Genomic DNA, 19,939 nt, shown 5'->3' on the forward strand with positions numbered 1-19,939 from the left:
TGCGGACAAAGAACTCGGTAACAAAGCTTTTTGTAGAACGTCTCAGGAAAAATATGATTGGCGGTGTTACCTGCCATTCCAAAACTACTGAACCGATCTCTTTCAAACTTTGCATACACATTCAATGCCTAACCCATACGTTGAGTTTTTGAGATAAATTTTCAATTAAGGGTTTTTTACTCATTTTAAATAAAAATTACAATTTTTCACGAAAAATTCCGCGTTTTTATGAGTAAACACCCCCTCAAATGAAATATTATATCAATAACTCAACGTAGAGGTTAAGTATTTTTAACATAGAATGTGTATGCAAAGTTTGAAAGAAATCGGTTAAGTAGTTTTTGAATGGCAGGTAACACCGCAAATCATGTTTTTTCCAGAGACGTTCAACAAAAAGCTTCGTCACCGAGTCGTTTGTCGATATTTTTGCAAAGAAAAATTACAGCGTGTTTTTGAAATGATACACTATAATGTACAATAGTTTTGATAAATTTTCTTCGCGCAAAGTTCTAAAAAAATGACAAAAAAGTGTTTTTTTTTCACGCTGGAACCTTTAACGTCCCCTCCTTAATGATCAAACTAGTGTAAGGGTTTTATCATTCAAGTATCTCGGTATATGGTTCGACTCTAAAGGTACCTGGGGATGTGACATTAGGTATCTGAAACAGAAGTGCCAACAAATGATCAACTTTCTCTTTACAATAACCAGAACATGCGAACATACACTTCATCAAATTGAAGCGAATCTAGTATTGATGTGTGCGTATGGTTTTGGGCTGCATCCATGGAGGAAGAGATTAGTGGAATTCTGGATCATTTATGTCCGCATTTTTTATTTTAAATTCCGCAAAGTTTACTTCAATAAAATGTCCTATACTGAAGGATCAAATTTTGATGGGTCCTGTGGTGTCCTCAATGACAACATCACCGTTTCACTCAAGCCAAATGATCCTGATTCAGTTTACACTGCAGAACTAGTGCTATTCAGTATACCTTTTTTCCATGAATTTTTCAAAATCTCTCGTCAGAGGACGCACACATCGTCGAACAATGGAGAGTTATATTCTATATTATATTATCCCATAGGTATCAACGAAACCTGGGATTAAAGGAATGGATGTGGGTCAGGAATTCATTCGTGCGATGTCTCGGCTCATGTCCAATCACTTCTCGTTAGATGCGCATCTTCGGCATATTGGGATCGTTAGAAATGATGCGAATTTTCATTTTCAAATGTCACTTGAATGTACCCAAACAAGGGGCGGGCAAAGCGTGGTTGATAAATTGATTGCCTTGTACGCAGAGTTAAAAATATTCAAATTCATTGAATGAAATTTGATCATTTTCAGCCGTATTCATTTTCAATATTCAGTGACGTAGCTGAAAACGTCAAACGAACAAACCACCCATTCATCCATGCAGATTTTCATTCGTCTCCGATTATGACTCGAAGCGACCGCGCAGCAACGAATCAAACGCATCAAAGTAGGCCGTGGCACAATGTAAGCGATGATGATTGTTGTTTCATATGCTTTACAGGCACTTGAAAACATTTTCCTTGATAATTAGTGAAATGAATATATTGTACGATATTCAACTGAATGAATAACATGGATATTTGAATGAATATTTTTTCTATTCACCGCGAGTCGCATTAGGTTCATTTTCAGCAGTCAAAAAAGAGCTTCGATTATTTTGAACTCTGCTTGTACGCAGCTCACCTGGGTTCAATCCCCAACCCCGCACATAGGGTTAGAGATCTTTCTAACGAGATTGCTCTGACCCAAAAAAGAGATGAATGACCCTAAGATTAGAATCTACCGAAACCATGGTTCATATTCAAGACTTTGACGTTGGCGAGATTTTCATTCATTTTGATGTTCGACAGGAATTTCATGACAAAACCGCACGCCCTCAATTCAAATTGATGCTTTTTCATTTAGCAACCAAAGCCGTCATCTGCTCTGTACACTCAAAAAATAAATCACTTTGAATGCACATGAATTGTTAGGTGAATCAATATTTTCCATATTTCAACATACATTACGTGATTCATATGAACGACATTTGATAATCTTGTAAAATTTATTTGATTCACACGTAACCTTTAAGTGATGCAATGTTGGTCGTCGAAACGTAGTTGTACGTGGATTTCCTGTGTGAAAAAAATAGTAGAAACATCTGCCACTGTTTCAATTATTCCGAATCTATTGTTTTCCATATGTATAAATCTCTTGTATGGTAGGTGGAATGCATGATTTTTTTCTCGATTTCACAGAATAATACTGATTAAATTATAGATAGAGACGAATTAAACTCGTTTTTTTACCAGGGGAATACGCAGTGACTACTGCCATCTCCGATGGACGATCAAATAAATCGCGAAACACGTATGTCAAACATGTCGTCAGGAGTATAGGTATTTCGATAGTTGGATGAACGTTTGTCAACCATAGGCACCGCTAAAATATCTTCTGACTATTCGGGTTCGTCATACATGGTAAGTTATTTCCATTATCACAGTTACTGAATCCGATTTCCAACGTGTTTATATATTTGCATTCCATATAGTGAACTTGTGCCGGAAAATGTCTTCATCTAGTGACTGAATCGCATGTACATTGCTTCGCTGATCTTCAAAAACATGATGTGTTATACAAATCTGCTTTATTCTTGAAAGTGTTTTAATATACTTCTGAGGCACACGATTCAAAATTATTCTAGGGTGATGAGCCCATTATCGCTATGTTTCTATTATCACGCTACCCATTTGAAGCCGTTGGTTAGAGCAGTGTCTGCCATCTTTGTTTAACGCGTTGAGTCAAATGGTAGCGCAACAAATGGGGGCACTCGATTCGTGTTTTCGTTGCGCTCAAACACGAGAATTATGTTATTATTTTGGTACTTAACAACAAAGCAGAGCTGTTGATGCCAATTTGTACGCATTCCATTGTTTGCAGGCCGAGTAATTAATGAATCAGTGAGGCGCCCTCCTTAGTATGGTGAAAATAGGCACTTCACCCTATGTTGAGTTATCGCAATTAAGGATTCAAATAAATTGAAAGAAATTGATATATAAAGATTTTTCTTCTTTAGAATGCAAATTTATTGAAAATACAATCTATGAACGGTTTCAAGTAATTTTCACGTTTGGTTTCATATATTTGTTACGTTTGGTTGCACATAATTACTGCGTTTGTCTTCATGTGGTTGTTATGTCAGGTTTCATGTATTATTTACGTGAATTTCTGTTGCTAATTATCCTTAAAACACGTAACTTTTACCTGATGAATCAGATATTGAAAATGATTTTAATTTACCGGAGCATCCGATAGAACTTACGTGAAAAGTGCGGTGGATGAGATTCACATACGTTTTCACGTAGAAGCTACGTGATTTATTTTTTGAGTATAGTGGCCAGATTACGTTAAATTTTGACATGTTTAGCAATTGCAAGCATAAATGGACAGTGTGAAGTATGTTTTGCTTGAAAAACCTAGCCAATACTCTAATAGAAAGATATTGACAGAGCCAATGAAATTGAAAAATGAATGGAAAAAGAATCCGCTCCTTGGCTGTGCGAATGAATGATGCAAGTAACAATTGAGTTCTACAAGATGACGACACGAATGAACTCATGAGTTCATTCGTGTCATCATCTTGTAGAATGAGGTTCATGTTTGACAAAGCTCGGTGGTTTGTTTACTTTGTCAGTTGCGTGAGTTGGAGTGCAACGGGTGCTTATCTGTCACATTCGACCTCACGTATCTCCCATGTAAATAAACCACCGAGAATTGTCAAGCGAAGTTCATCCGGCTTATTTTGTGGGGTTATGTCGGTTGGTGAAAAACCTAATTGCGATTTAAACATAGTAGGGCATGAGTTGGGACTTGTTCTTCCTTTAGATTCAAACAAACCTGTTGGAAATTAGCTGGTATGATTGACGTAAGAAATAACTCCAATTTTTCGATCTTGTACATCAGATCACTCCCTTCAGCAGTTAACCGACAGAAGCTTAAAGATTATTTCGCCCGAATTTCAGAACGTTGAGCACTCAGTACACTGCCCGTCTTCCGGACGATTAATTTCATTTTGTGGTCTCAAATGATTATGCAAATTATGGGGTCGAATGGTTACTCCCTGGCTTTGCTGCTCCAAAACACATGTCATGATGCAGCGTAACGGCACTTGCAACGACGAGTGATGTACACTTAACTATGAAAGGGAACCAATTGCCGCTCTCACCGAGCCTTTTTCTTAGTGCATCGAACTAGTGTGCACCAATGTATATACCGACACATATAAAGCAATACAAGGTTATTGTGTTCGGTGCTGTATGAACATTAACAAGCTTATAATTTAAAAAAAAAACTAATTAGGAATTTACTTTTGAATCTGCAATAGGGAAAATAAATACATAATTCTTCTATCCAACACGACTGAAATGTGGTCGTCAGGTAAATTAGAGTTTTGAGTATGTTTAGTTTTGACATCATCAACAATTGGATTTGGAATTATGCTCATCCATGAAATTTTATTGTGAAAAATTATGGTCGTGGTCAATTTGAACTCTCAGAAACATAATAATGCTATTAAACAAACAAAGATAGTAAACCAACCAGTGCCAGGTAATAAGAAAAGCGAATTAGTACTAGAACAGCTCAACAGTTAATTAAGTTTATTATTTGCAAGAACAAAGCCACTATACGCTACATAACGATACAGTCACTCAATCTCCGAGGCAAAATACACAGATTTGGTACGCTAAAGAAACTTTCAATTAATGCAGAACTCGATTAGTGACATAACAACGCTATTTGGAGAAAATAGGAAGTGCTACGTCGTTTGGAGGTTAGGGGAAATAGACAAGCACAACTTACAACAACGCTACACTTAGCCCACATGAAGATAATTAGCTAGAATCATAACGATGTCTCTCACACGATTACACCTTGGGACACAAAAGGACACAGATGACAAGGGGTACCGCTTCAGTTTTGGCAAAGGTGTAAAATTTGTCACTTACCTATCATGACCCGAGCCGGGACGGCGTTCCACTCCAGCCAGAAGGTAATGAAGGACGAGGTCACCAGAATGATGCCCGGTATGAATACGGTGGTAAAGTAAAACGCACGGTCACGCGTGAACATTAGGTCTACTTTCAGGCAACTGTAATTACCTATTTTTGTGGTTAGGTTTTATGTGGTGGACGTGAACCGATGAAATTGTTTAATCGGTTTGTGGTTGTTGTTTGTTTTTGTTTCAATTACCATCCCAGTATGATATTTGTGGTTTTGTGTTGATGTGTTTGTGGGAAAGAGACAGAAAAAAGAAAGAAGAAAAGGGGAGAACGAAAACGTAAAAGCAGGCCAAGCTTAATTTTGTTCAATTTAGTCTCGGTTTAAAATCTATATAGTAAATAATATAAGTATCAACATATATACACAGCCTTGTCATTAGTATTGCCTAATATAACTACAATTAAATAATTAGGAGCACCTGTGAAATATTGGGGGTTTTATCGGAGATGAAACTGTAATATAAACCTAATTTACATTCGTTGTTCGTTCGATTATATTCATTAGTGTTTCTTTATTATGCCACTTGGGCCATTCTATTATTTTTTCCAATGTGTCATGACAAATCACGTCCGCCTCCTGACTTTTAAAAACCTTTGGGACAACTGAATCAAGTGAAATATGCTTGTTATAGTAATGGGCATGTTTAAATATCACAATGCTACTAATTATAATCTTGGCGGTGAAAACACTAGAACGAGAGAGGGAATTGTGAGCAGGAACTACAAAATGCTAGAAGTACATTGTACTTATTTTGTTAATAATAATAATGGGTCATTCCACGCGAAGTGATAAAAAAAAGATGCAAACTTGAAATCGACTTTCACAGATTTGAACCAAATTTTGAGGAATAGTTAAACTTGGGCCAATATATAAAAACGCAAATTTTTGTGTCAATCGACCCCCCCCCCCCTTGATTTTCTTTTGATTATATCTCCGGTTCTTTTTACTCAAGAATCAAACCGCAAAATGGCTTTCTAAGAAAATTGTTCAAGGAGTCTAGAAAAAATATTAACTTTTGGCAGCAGTACTGCCAACTATGCGATTTTTTTAGTTAAATTTTAAATGTTAATTTTTCTTTCAATACATATATTTTAATTTTGAAAATTCTAATGCCATCGTGTTCCTCACTTATAATCTCAATATAATTTGAGCGCATCCGTTTTGAAAGCAATAAGTCGCTTTTTCTCATATTATAAATTATAGGGTAAGGTGGGGCAAATCCGACCTAGTAAATGGTAACAAGCTTCTACGCATAGCTATATTTCACCCATTTTGTACGTCCGCTTTACCCTAGCGCTAGTGCACTGAGTGCACGCTGCTCTGAAAATCTAGCGAAATCGTCTTAGAGCAGCTGCGGCTGCTCGTTCAGTGAGCCATTTGCGCGACTTCCGGAGGGTTAAACAAGATCTATCACAGCAAAAGAATATTTAACAAATTGTGTAAATTCACCGTTATTATAGTAAGTCCATATTTAGTTTAAATAGCTCATCAAATTTAATGTGTGTTATTTGTAGCGTTTGTATCAGAAGCAAAATCCCTATATTTTGACTCTCCACTTACACGTCATTGATTTTAACGAGGAACGATAATCAGTTTTTTGTAAGTTCTTGTAATATGTTATTGAAATTATTAAATGTTCAATTCGTCTGCTCTATTATTCCGCAATGTAGTCTCCCCTGAAGAATACACAAATAACGCTTCGAATCGTTGGGATTTAAAAATAAACAATTTCGTTTTATTCTATTAAGGACCGTAAAAGCCGTTGAAAATTCTAGATAACAATAATCCATTCGAGAGTTCCTAAAATTTGCTATAAAAACAGGTCATGTAGTTAAACTTCTATTGCACTATTTACGATATAGATGGAAATCTTATATTTAACGTTTTTTCTGTACGTTGTACTGTATACGACTCTTTGTAGTAACGAACTGTGTTTTGATTTCCACATCAGGAAACTTTATGAGCACACCAACCCGATCAGAAACACATAAAAACCATTTCAAAACTATATCTCGCGCTGTTACTTGTTATAATTTTCTGTTAATTTGACTTCTAACAAGACCAGGTTTATAACACAGTTTAATACGAAAATTGAATTCTGTTATAATGTTGTTATTGCATTCTGACCGGGAATAGTCACACTTTACCTATCAGCATCAGCAGATGCTCAACCCCAGTAAAGGTTGGACGGGTAGAAAATCCATTGAAATCGATCACTACTGAGTTAATGTTCCACAGTCATAGGTTTTGTTCCTTAATTTCGTTAATTTCTATAGAAGCACTACATACTAACATAATAAGACTCAACAGAAACAGCAACAGTTCCACCATAGTTTGATTTGAACAGTTGAATGTATACAATTCCTCTAATTAAGGGGGGCCTTTGGTGTAGTGGGGAAAAACGACTTCTTTTATATTGGCTTAATTGTTAGCATTGAATCTCTAGAGTAGTCCTGCAATCTCGGTTGCCAGAACAAGTTACAGAAAATATCATGTTCATTTTGGAAAATATATTATACAGGGTGTTTGGTTCATGATTAAGAATCTCTCGAGGGGTGATTGACTGCCATATTTGGAGAAAAAAATCGTTCTACACATACCATCAAATCTCAACCGTTACAGAGTTATTGATCTTTTTGTGCGAAAAACTTATTTATCTTAAAATACCTCTAACTCACAAAATATACCTCGTATTTTAAATCTTTACGTTCCATTGGAAAGATGAGAAAATATTATATTGAATGGTGTTCTCATATCTTTGAGCTAATTTGTTTTAATTGCCTTTTAGTTGCAAAGTAGTTCAAAGTTGGTGTTTTTGATGATGATTTTGTTAATTTTCTCAAAATAATCAATTATGATTATAGCAATCTCTATTATCCAAAAGATGGGTTTGAGGACGATTTATAATTTGTTCTTCAACATCATATTCCTATCTCTTCTCGTTTTTTTGTAATTCCATTATTAAACTTTTCCTGTAATCGTCTTGCAAGGGCTTAAGACTTTAATCTAAAAATATGCTTTATATCGTTATTTCCAAGGCTTAATTGGAAAGCTGGGAAAATTTCCTTTCGATGTATTTACAAATATCTTTTAGTTAAGTGTGCTAAATGACTTCTTACTAGTAAAATAACTCAAAATTAACGTTTTTTTCGAGTTTTGCAATTATTCTAATTATTATTCAACTAAATTTATCGTTACTATTGTTCATTTGGTGCTTCTTAATGTTCTTTATAACTTGTTTCCTGACACTTTATCCCTATTCGCTGCAACTTAAAAGTTAACACAGCATGACCTCACCACAAACGTAGTGGGTTCGAAATCGTTGTTTTTGCATATGAAACAAGGTGATAAAAATGATGTTGCTTCGAAATTAAAAGAGATAATTGAATGGAGTCAACGGAAGAATTGTAGAGCTTGCTGAGTTGCATTAATTTCATGATAATAATGGTGATGTTTATCATTTGCTATTTAAAAAAAAAACGAAAATGCTATTAACAACACTAACTTTAAACTAATTAACTTAAAAAAGAACACTAAAAATATACTTAACTGAAAGGTATTAATACATCTTTGTCTGCAAAATTTTCCTGGCTTTCGAATAAAAATAAGATAAGGTACAATAAGTGCCATACTTTTTCAATAAGAGCTAGTATTAGTGAAAATGTGATAAAAATATCCAGGTTCAATAACCCAAACACATAAAAACAAGAAAAGATAAATGTATCATGTCAAAGAACAAATTATGCAGCTCTTCAAGACCAATAATCTGAATTATTGAAATGGTGATGTTAACTATTAAGATTTTCGCGAAATGAACGAAAAATCGATCAAAATTGTTAAATTTTAAATAAATTACTGTGAAAAGGTTACTTAACCTCATTAGCAGAAACATGTGAGGACATCATTCAATGGGAAATTTTCTCACCTATCCAATGGATCTAAAAGATTTGAAATACAAAGTATACTTTTTGAGTTGAGTTTTTTACACAAAAAGTTCAATAATTCTATAACGGTTGAGATTTGATGATATGTGTAGAACGATTTTTTTCTCCAAATATGACAGCCAATCATCTCTCGAGAGGGTCTTAATCATGAACCAAACACCCTGTATTATCTTGATTGAGAAACGTTAATAAATTTTGAAAGTTAGTAATTTAAAAAAAAACTTTTAACAACGGTCTAATTATCATTTAATTTCAGAATTTTTTATCAGCGGGTTTTGTCGGTCAAAATATAAAATATGAATACTGTAGTACAGGTTCTTTTCGAAAAAAAAGCTTTCTTGCAAAAATCAGAGATTTTTGCTATACGATCTCGAACTGTTTATTTGCAAGTACTAGGTGTAGAAATATATAAGCCCATTCAAAAATAATTTCAATGGTTCGATTGTCTGTAGACCATATGGGAATTCCGAAATTATCGTCACTTGTTTTGATAAGGAATGAATTTGTTACAATAATTTAAGGCTCCATGTAAGGAAAAAATGAGAACAAAATATTATAAATATTCTGTGGACATGTGAGACGGCAAGGCAATTATATTGTATTACATAGTCACAGCCTATATTAGGTATCATTTACAATATTTTTATATGACGCAGCAAAAAAATCTTTGCTATATAACTTTACGCCTACAGGCGGTGCTATTGAGTTTTCGAACAAATCATTTTTCAGAAATATGTAAGTTAGTTCATTCCGTTTCCGAGACTTGAAAAATATAGATCTAGGGTCCAATTCAGTCAGATGAGTTACACATAAATCCTTTATAATGAATGCGTAATAACTTGATAAACTTAAATTAAATTTGTTCGACTAAGGTGAATGTATAAAACATATTAGTAGTTATGCCGGATATGCTGAGCAGTAAATTATTATTAAAGTATTTGTGCAACATATGTAGAAATTTTTAACACTAGTTCGATCCGAAAATGAGCATGCAACACTACTGTTTATGTAACTGCAAAACTGTTGAGAAAAAGTAATTGTTTATCTAACATTCTACAATTTCTTAACAAATGGCTATCTAAGTAAAAGAATTGAAAGAAACATTGGCAAAGAAGAGCTGAATTAAACTACAGGAAAAAATCTACAATAAAAACTTGCAAACAAAACTCGAACTGAGAGGCCAATCACGCCGCCAAGTCCCTGCAGCACGTCCATGATATTTGCATTTTTTTTATCAATATCAATAGCAAAACCGCAATGACTGACTCGAAGAAAATCCGAACCAACCGTGTCAAACCCAGCCAGGTACTGCTGTTCGCTTCCAGAAAAAGAGACAATCGCTAATAATTTGCCACTCTTCGGAGGCTGTTTAGGATGGTGATGATAGAGCTGTTGGATACGTGTGATTTCTCGGGGAAGTGTAATTAAGGAAGGTAAGGTGTCTAATGGTTGACGCTTCTGTGGTTCTGCGGTAACATGCTGTAGTAGTACAAGGTAAACAAACTCGTTGCTGACGAGCAGTGCTTTAGATGACAGCGAGTGGCAGTCAGAAACGAGGTTTCAACTAGTATGTAGTATGGAAAGTTAGCAGTTGGGAAGATGCTCGGAACTGATGGTCGTTTGATGCGATGAATCGTGAGAGCGCTGTGCCCTCACAGCAGCTCAGCTTTGGGCAAGTGTGTTGTGATGGGTTGTGGTATCGGAACTGACTAGCAGTTGATTATAAGCTGTTAGGACAATCATTACCTATCATTGATCTGGCCGGCACCGCGTTCCACTCCAGCCAAAAGGTGATAAAGGATGACGTCACCAGAATGATGCCGGGAATGAATACGGTTGTGAAATAGAACGCTCGATCTCTTGTAAATATTAAATCCACTTTCAGACAACTGTAATTTCCTACATATATTGATTGTTTATATTGTTATGTTATCGCAGATTTAGGGAGAAAGTAAGGCGATTAAACTTTTATTGATTTCAAATTGAGTTTCCTTTGTATCTCAAAATAAGAGAAGGAAAACAGAAGAGAAATAAATAAATACAAATGACAATTGGATTAAATATTAGCTAATGATCAGTAGTGTTAAATAAAGGTGACAGATCAGCGACCTATTTATTAAATTCAATTAAAATTTAAACTAACTAAATCAATTCAGGGTCTCAGCATCTTGGGCATCTAATTGTGTGTATTGTATTGTAAATGTCGTGATATGATCGTTAGGCAGCTTGTCGAGAGTGCAATAAGGAAAATGGATATAGGTGGGCGTGCTATACTGGAATGCTGGGACTTGTCATTGTGTTTCAAAGTATAAGCAAAGAATCTTTAAAAGGGATTACTAGTGAATAGTGGAATGGGTGTTCCCCCGCGGCAAGTTGCGCGAAGCTGTGCAATGTGCATGGGGAGAAGAAATTGAGAATCAGTGAATTCAGGTCTTGTCTTTCATATAAAAGCATTTTGTTGTATGTAGTTATATATTTTAGCTATTGTCATCAACGCGTGGATGTTATTCTACCAAAAAGGGGTTTGAAGAAACTACATAAATAAAAAAACGGTAGCGAAACTGAGGGAAACTGTAAACGGTATAAAAAAGTCGCCACTCGTCTTTATGTCAGACAATTTTCGTTTGAAGGGATGATTCTGAAGTCCATCATACAATAACGGTCGTGTCAAGTACTCGTTGAAGGACCAATAAAAGAAAACGAGCTCGAGAGAGAGATGGCGTCAACAGTTTTGAAACGAGGATGGATTTCCATCGTAATGCAAAAAATAGTTCACTCCATTCTGATCTGAATTCAATGGCATAAATCGTAAAAAATATAGTTTATTCGTGTTATTACCAAGAGTCGTATCCAGGTAACAGTTTTTGGAAATATTGAAGTTGAATTACGATAGATAAAACTAACTTTTAAAATATTTTAGGTCTACTTCATGGTTCAAACATCTTACAAGGGAAAGCTATTTATTTTGCGTCCTCGTGTTACTTTTCTCTTATCAATTTAGATGTTCAATTCGCTCTAGTTTTAACAATTTACAACCGGTTTCGATATTCAAATCTGGCATTTTTAAAGCCAATCATTTGAATGGCTGGCGTTCCACATTTTTTCTGAAATCGAATTTTTTGCATTTTTGATACTGCTAATTAATGTACGTGTACTGCCATTTAAGAAATCTGATTTTTTTTAGATTTTTTGCTATTAGCAGTCAAAGTTGACCATGGAGGTAACCCCAGCACTAGCTGGCGTCAAAAAGGGGCTAAAATTCAAGTTTTCTCGTTCGTTTTCCGAGGTTTTAAGAAAAAGTAGTCAATCGAATCGCAATCAGTAAATTTTGTGTTCCAGCTCACATATCGGTGAACTCGATATAATACTATTTTTAGTTGGTTTGCATTGTACGTTGACTTTTCGGCCCAAACAGTCGTTCTTGAAGGTAAGGACCGCTCATACACTTGCTATGTATGGCTATTTTCTATCTAATATATATTCCTTGCACAAATGTTTATTATTGAGCAGATTTTTTTGAAAATTCTAGTGAAGATGTCATGTCTCTATATTGAAAGTTCACTGAGCAATAAGGGATTAAGGGAAAAACGGTACTTTGTGGTCGGAAAGTTAAAAACGTGGAATCAATTATTATCTTTCGTTATAGAGTTATGGTGTCTTCAGAAGAGTTGCTGTATGGAACTTAGCGCTTTATTTGGTTGAATCACACTAGTTCGAAATTCAGTGGCTAGGGCGGCGCTGTTATTAACTTTTTAGTGAAGCTAGATAGAAATGTGGTGTCTTCGAGAAAGTTGTAGGTCTTATCATTTTAAACAAACTGTCTTTAGTTCGCTTCCGAAGGAAGATATAACCACAGATTTTTCACCTTAGAAAATCTCAACGACCTCGGCTGGGATTGAATTCAGATCCACTGGGATGAGAAGGCGTCACGCGTACCACTGAACCACCGGCGTCGTAAATAGTGAACAATACGTATTTATTCCTGGACACTTTCGGAAGCAAATTACGGTTATCCTTGAATTCGGTTTTTCGGGCTATAGCTTCTTGGTGAATATTCCTTTCATGCGATGCACCAAATTGCGTTAGCTTTGTAATCTAAAAACGAAGGATACGCTGGAATACTTCGCGCCCGGTTCCGGTTATTGCTCATTCCTACTTTTTTGGATCAAACATTTTTGTGAATACTCCTATGTATCATTCGACGAATATTCAGCTTGTTGTTTTATGAATAAAGCAGTGATATTTCAAACTACACGATGATTCCAGAAACCGGTTCTTCGGATTACAACTTTATTATTCATCAAATATGTTTGATCCAAAGACGCAAGATTGGTTACCAAAAGTAACCTCAATGGTAATGAAATAATTGGTTCGAAATTTAAATTTGACTCAAAACATTCAAGTTTCGCAGAAAAATTTATAAATATGACGAAGTAAAAACATTAATCAAATTGGAATCTAAGAAGCGCAACACAGCCACAGTCATTTTGATGCACTTCGGCTGGTAGTAATCAGTGTGATGCAAACAAATGATATTGTTGGTTACGGGCCTTTTATGAAGGAGTACAGAATATATGTATATATCGGGATGAAATCAGTGGGGTCGTCTCCGATTGGAGTGTGACATATCGAGTTGGCTATTTAAAAGACCCTATGCTACACGGAAAGAGGATACATGTCAATTCAGATCCTTATCAGGTAACCTTCGCGGGATCTCCTTTATCTAACTATCTCCTGTTTGACAAGGTTCGTCTACCTGTTCGACTTTTTGTGCAGCGGGTCACGGACTGTAATCATTGCAAGCAACTGGGACACACAGCCTCCCATTGTATCAATAAAGCTCGTTGTGAGAAATGCAGCGGAATCATGTGGGTGATTCCTGGGGAAAGGATTTGAATAGTGTCTCCACTGTGGGAAAAACCAGACATGTCCAGCGTACAAATAGCGCGAAAAGAAACGGAAGCGTTCCTTTCATGAAATCTCTAAGTGATCTTTCGTAGTAATGCAAAAGATAGCTACGCGTAGAAAAAATATTCTTGATACAGTTGACTGCAAAATGGCCCCTCCTCTCAGCGACTGTACCCTGCGATGGCTAATTCATCGAACGAGGTTACAGATTTGATCACTGTTCTACAGTGGAATTGCAGAAATATTATCCCGAAAATCGACATCTTTAAAATTACACACCAAAAAAATATGAATTTTATCGTTGACGTAATTGCAAGCATGACATAATTTAGTAAACCGTAATTCACGAAATGCCAAAATATAACCGCCCTTCGTTTAATTTTACATGAAACATACGCTTTACATGCGCAATGACATAAAATTACACGTACTGCCATTCAGAACAATCGCCATATGTGGCGTAAAATTACATGATCAGCGAAATTCAACGTCAAATAAAATTAAAATGAAACGTAAAAGTAAGTCATTTTTGATGCTCGTATATGTCAGGGTCAGGAGACGTAAATTTACACGATTTTTTCTAGGTGTGTATGATAAATAATGTGATGTATTACGCGAAGCATGGCTTACTTCAGAAAAAGACCTAAACTTTCACGTATTTAATATTATTCGCTTGGATCAACTTGCGGAGGTAGTACTTTTAGTACAAGTGCTATTATATAGATGGAATCGACCTCCTCTCGATACCGTATCAAAGTTGTCGCTTGCCAAACTCAGTGGCGACGCTAGGCTTTTTGTCGCTCGGGGCAAAAAGTTAAATTTGCCGCCCTCTTACATGTTTTTGACTAACCAAACTATCTCATCAATGCAGTTTTCCGTGTATGTTGATGAAAATTGTTGCAAAATAATTAACAACAACGATTACTTTAAAATTTATCTAGTTTTTTTTTCCACTGTATATATTATTTTTAGAAAAACTAATTACAAAACAGGATTACTTGATGTTAACATTCTTTGAAACTTGGAAGCGTCCCTGCGAATTTTATATTGCGTCTAAAAATGATTTATTGGGTTTCTTATTAAACTTTTAATAAAGAAACAAAAACGCGGACCAAATTAAAAGAACTGATTTTTTTGTCATTTTTATAAATTTGTAATCAACAGAATAAAACGCATTCAAAGTTGATCAAGTAGCCTTGCAGCAACGTTACGTATTATTCACGGTGCACAAAGTGAGGTTACGACTCCATTTACACGATCGAAATTAACCGTATGTGTCCAAAAGGATACTCCTTTGCTGACTTTAATCTATGAAATTCCAGAACTCTTTCCCAAACTGGAAATTGCTACTTAGTGACATCTTAGAATATCACCAAGCATAGCTTTTGGTGGAATAAAATTAATGATACAGTAATCGGGGGCTTGAGGAAGGGCTTTTTAAATATCTTTACCCCGTAACAGGGCACCTTGACAACCAATAGAATTATATTAGTATTTACAAATTGTTTCCCAGCACTGGGATATCCCTATGGAAATCCAGATTAGCGAGAACCAGATACATCCGTCGGGTTCAATTCACAGATTCTAAAAGTTGATGATTTACAATTTCCTAAACGTTCCAAAGTGTTCGGGTAAAAATTGCCATAGTTATGACCTTTTAAATTTGGCGGTACCCTATCGGCCTGTTTTCTTTTTTTTTGATACACAACGGTTAATCTGTGGACTGTCGTCGCCTTCTGTAGCGACCAGATAGGAGGTTTTGTGTAGGTATAACAAGCCGCCCGGAAACACAGCTTTGCGTACGGATCGGAACAATCAAGTCATGCGACAAAAACGAGTGCTATTGGAAATTTAAAACAGCAAGTCGCTTGGCTTCCAGGGAATCGACCGAAGTCTGCACGATGAGCTGCAAACTCGCATCTTCGGGGTCGTTGCATTGCAGGAACTTTCTGGGGCGGGGCAGAAAGTTTGAAAAAAGCGGGCATCAGCAGCCACATTCTACCAGAGCGGCGGCACAACGAGGGAGCTAGGTTTTACAGTGCTGGACAATATTCGTCCACGCTGGATCAAGTGACAGCGAGATAATATGTGTAGTGAGAAGCAAAAACCTGTTTCTTCAACTATCGTGTCATCAACGTGCACAGCCCACACAAAGCGAGATCAGTGAAAGAGAAAGATGCATTTTAGCCGAATCTGGAGCGTTCCTATGACAGCTGCTCACGGTGGAATGTTAAGCAGATTTACAGCAACATGAACGCCAAGATAGGTCAGCAGGCAATGATGGCCGGTGACCGAACCGGGCAGTCTGCAGACTCTGCACTCTGTTACGAACGACAACAGCCAACGATGTGTGATCTTCATAGCCTTCCGAGAAATATTAGTACAACAATCGTCGAGCATGGACGCCGGGGCTCAACATCGCAGCTACGATCGTGTTACGGAAATACGCGTTGCAGTTGGAGACGGCACTATCAACGGAAGAATAGGTCGGTGTGGCTACTCTTGAGGATGGCTGGAGCAACTTATGAAGCACCATAGGTAGCACTACTGAGTTGAAGAGAAGAATACGGTATAGGAGAGAATGCTGCAGCACCGTACGAGGGTGCGAGAAACGATACAGGCAAGAGTGGATCAGAAAAACACTCGATATTCGGACGAAGAAAGCGATAGATCATAATAACAAGGCGTTGGAGCGATACTACGATAATAAGTTTTACGAGACGGCGAATCGTTCTCGCGAAGTCTATATATTTTAAATGATTGATGGGGGGAAGCAGTATTATTCCGAACATCTAAATGGTGATTCAGTAGACGATGATAGTAATGCGCGAATCAACCATTGGACGCGCGCAGGCGACGACAGATTCCCAACACCGGATCTAGTTGAGGTTCAGAAGGAGATCGTATGGATGAAGAATAATAAAGATCAACTGGCATGTGACCTGTCCTAAACCGGAGGGAGGGGGGGCTTATTGGCTACAGCACTTGGTTATTTAAAAGGAAGCCGCCCGGAGGATTTCATGGTGAGCATAGATAGAATAGTTAGCACCATTTATAAAATACATGCAAACTGCAAGGCAATTCTTAGAGCAATCTTAAACGGATTTCACTGGTGCAAACCTAAAAACTAAATAAATAAATAAATAAATAAATAAATAAATAAATAAATAAATAAATAAATAAATAAATACATGAATAAACTGATTTCCCTTAATTTGTTATAATTTGAACACAGAAAACCTTTAAAATTGCTTTTACGAAGAGTTAAGAAATAGATTAATGTGCATTTCATTTCATTCTGCTGCGTAATAATGAGCAAAACAATTATGTTTACAGAAATCTCATTAACTCGTTTGAAGAATAAGTAAGTAAATAAATAAATAAATAAATAAATTAATAAATAAATAAATTATTAATTATTAATTATTAATTATTAATTATTAATTATTAATTATTAATTATTAATTATTAATTATTAATTATTAATTATTAATTATTAATTATTAATTATTAATTATTAATTATTAATTATTAATTATTAATTATTAATTATTAATTATTAATTATTAATTATTAATTATTAATTATTAATTATTAATTATTAATTATTAATTATTAATTATTAATTATTAATTATTAATTATTAATTATTAATTATTAATTATTAATTATTAATTATTAATTATTAATTATTAATTATTAATTATTAATTATTAATTATTAATTATTAATTATTAATTATTAATTATTAATTATTAATTATTAATTATTAATTATTAATTATTAATTATTAATTATTAATTATTAATTATTAATTATTAATTATTAATTATTAATTATTAATTATTAATTATTAATTATTAATTATTAATTATTAATTATTAATTATTAATTATTAATTAATAGTTATTAATTATTAATTATTAATTTTTAATTATTAATTAATAATTGTTGATTATTAATTATTAATTACTAATTATTAATTATTAATTATTAATTATTAATTATTAATTATTAATTAATTAATTAATTAATGAAACAAAAGTCCAACTAGTACACGCAGAAAACGCAGTATCCAAATTTTCACTGGAGTGGGTTCTTATGTCATCTTTGATCGCGTTGATATTGTGGCATGTAACTTCGAAACGATGGCGGAGACATACGTCCGACTGGAGGTTTTAGCAAAATAAATTGGGCTGGTAATAAGTAATGAACATAAAGCGCCTCGCCGAGAAAGTCGATTGATGGCAACGATATCGAGATGGTAGATGAGTTCGTATACTTAGGATCGCTGGTGATCACCGATGAGCACACCAGCAGAGAAATTCAGAGATGTATTCTGACAGGTACATTGGGCTCGGTTTTTCGGTCGAACTAAGTACGTCACGGTACGAAGCAAACCAGCTACAAAATGTTCATTGGACCGGTTGGCCGATGGGCTATGCAGGTGAAGTTGCAACGTGATCTTTTCGAATGAAAGGTATTGCCAACGATCTATGGTCAGATGCAGTTGGAAGATGGCATGTGGAGATGGCGTATGCACCACGAATTGCAACAGTTATTTGGAGAACTATCCATCATTCATACTGCAAAATATTCGCGGCTGCGTTAAGTCGTTAAAGTGGCAGACGATAACCTGGCAAAAATGGTTCCCAAAACTAATCCGGCTGGCACTAGTAGGCACAGCGAGCAAGGTGGGTCGACCAAGATGAAGGGAACCTGAGGAGTCTACGTGCTCGGCGAAGCTAATGACAAACGGCAATAAATCGAGTGAGCTAGAGACGACTTATTGATACAGCAGATGCCCTTTGCGGCATTAGACTGAATAATTAAAATGTATTGAGCAGCATATGCCACCCCTAAATCTTGCCGCTCTGGGCAGCTGCCGCCTTCGCCCCCCCCCCCATTAGCGCCGCCACTGCGCCTATGTGCATCGAGTGATAGACAGGAACGGTACGAAAGAATAGGGTAGATGTATCATGTTTCGCCCCCTCCCTCCTCAAACATATTTTATGAAAACCACATGCAATTTCAGCTATATTGACCTGCAATAACGAGTTTTTTCAGTATTCCGGTGTAATTTTTAATTTGTTTAAATACTTTTTAAACAGAAAATAGCATACATTCTGAATCATTGCACTCCCATCACAAAGTCCACAACGACGTTTCAAGTAATTGTTAATTTCCTAATTTCAGTATATTTTATGCAAAAAAATTATCTAGCAATGATACAAGGGCGAAGATTTAAGGAAACAAAACAGGAAGAAAGTATTAAATATCGGAACAAAATGTTGCTCGGCATTGGTAATGCATCCTGCATCCTGTACCCCATTAGGCTTAAATACGTTAGGGACCATTCATAAATTACGTAACGCAAAAATTGGCCAAAATTGACTCCCCCCTCCCCCCATGTAACACATTGTCACAAATTTCTTCATCCCCCCTCTCCTGTTACGTAACAAATTCCTAGAAAATTTTTTTTTTCTTCGGTGAAAACATGTTTCGTAACAATCTCGCTAACTCCCCCTCCCCCCTATGTCACAACATGTCACAACTTGTTGTATCCCCTCCCCCCCCCCCCTGAAAGCGTTACGTAATTTATGAATGGTCCCTTAGGCATACGTACTAGGGCATTGCAAAAAAAACCTCATTTTTGAAATCTCAAAGACTCTCCTTTCATATTGTGACAAACGTCAATGCAAGCTCAGATGTCAAATTTTACATGATTTGGACAATTTTAAATCCCCGCCCGCTTCGCTTGAAGCTTTTGACATTGGTACTATGGGAAAATATAAGTCAAAATATATTGAGTGCTATAACTTTGTTCTGAAGAAAATTTTCTTAGCATAATACAGTATTTCCGTTTTTCAAAAAATACGTGAAGTTAGAGTTTTGGGACATTTTGTTGTAAAAATCTTCTTCTTTATAACCATTCTGTTCCATACTGAAAATTATACATATTTTGCAAATTTTTCTAATGATAAAAAATCCCAGAAATCGAATGGT

At 35.5% G+C, this 19,939-nt stretch overlaps 1 protein-coding gene across 23 annotated transcripts in view; it reads right to left on the reverse strand.

Annotated features, from left to right (window-relative positions):
* LOC131689899 (glycine receptor subunit alpha-2) overlaps positions 1-19,939 on the reverse strand; it is a 460,749-nt gene that overhangs the window by 97,895 nt on the left and 342,915 nt on the right. For 14 of the 23 annotated variants that reach the window (XM_058975262.1, XM_058975261.1, XM_058975263.1 and 11 more), the window contains 2 exons: positions 10,772-10,924; positions 5,027-5,179 (listed from right to left, as the gene is read on the reverse strand). The exons of 2 other annotated variants lie outside the window; for them this stretch is intronic. In XM_058975262.1, the coding sequence (XP_058831245.1) occupies positions 5,027-5,179; positions 10,772-10,924 (306 nt within the window). The remainder of the gene's footprint in view (positions 1-5,026; positions 5,180-10,771; positions 10,925-19,939) is intronic. 7 more of the 23 variants (XM_058975278.1, XM_058975276.1, XM_058975275.1 and 4 more) reach the window with 2 other exon arrangements.

This window comes from Topomyia yanbarensis, chromosome 3 (assembly GCF_030247195.1).
Source record: "Topomyia yanbarensis strain Yona2022 chromosome 3, ASM3024719v1, whole genome shotgun sequence".
Lineage (NCBI taxonomy): Eukaryota > Metazoa > Arthropoda > Insecta > Diptera > Culicidae > Topomyia > Topomyia yanbarensis.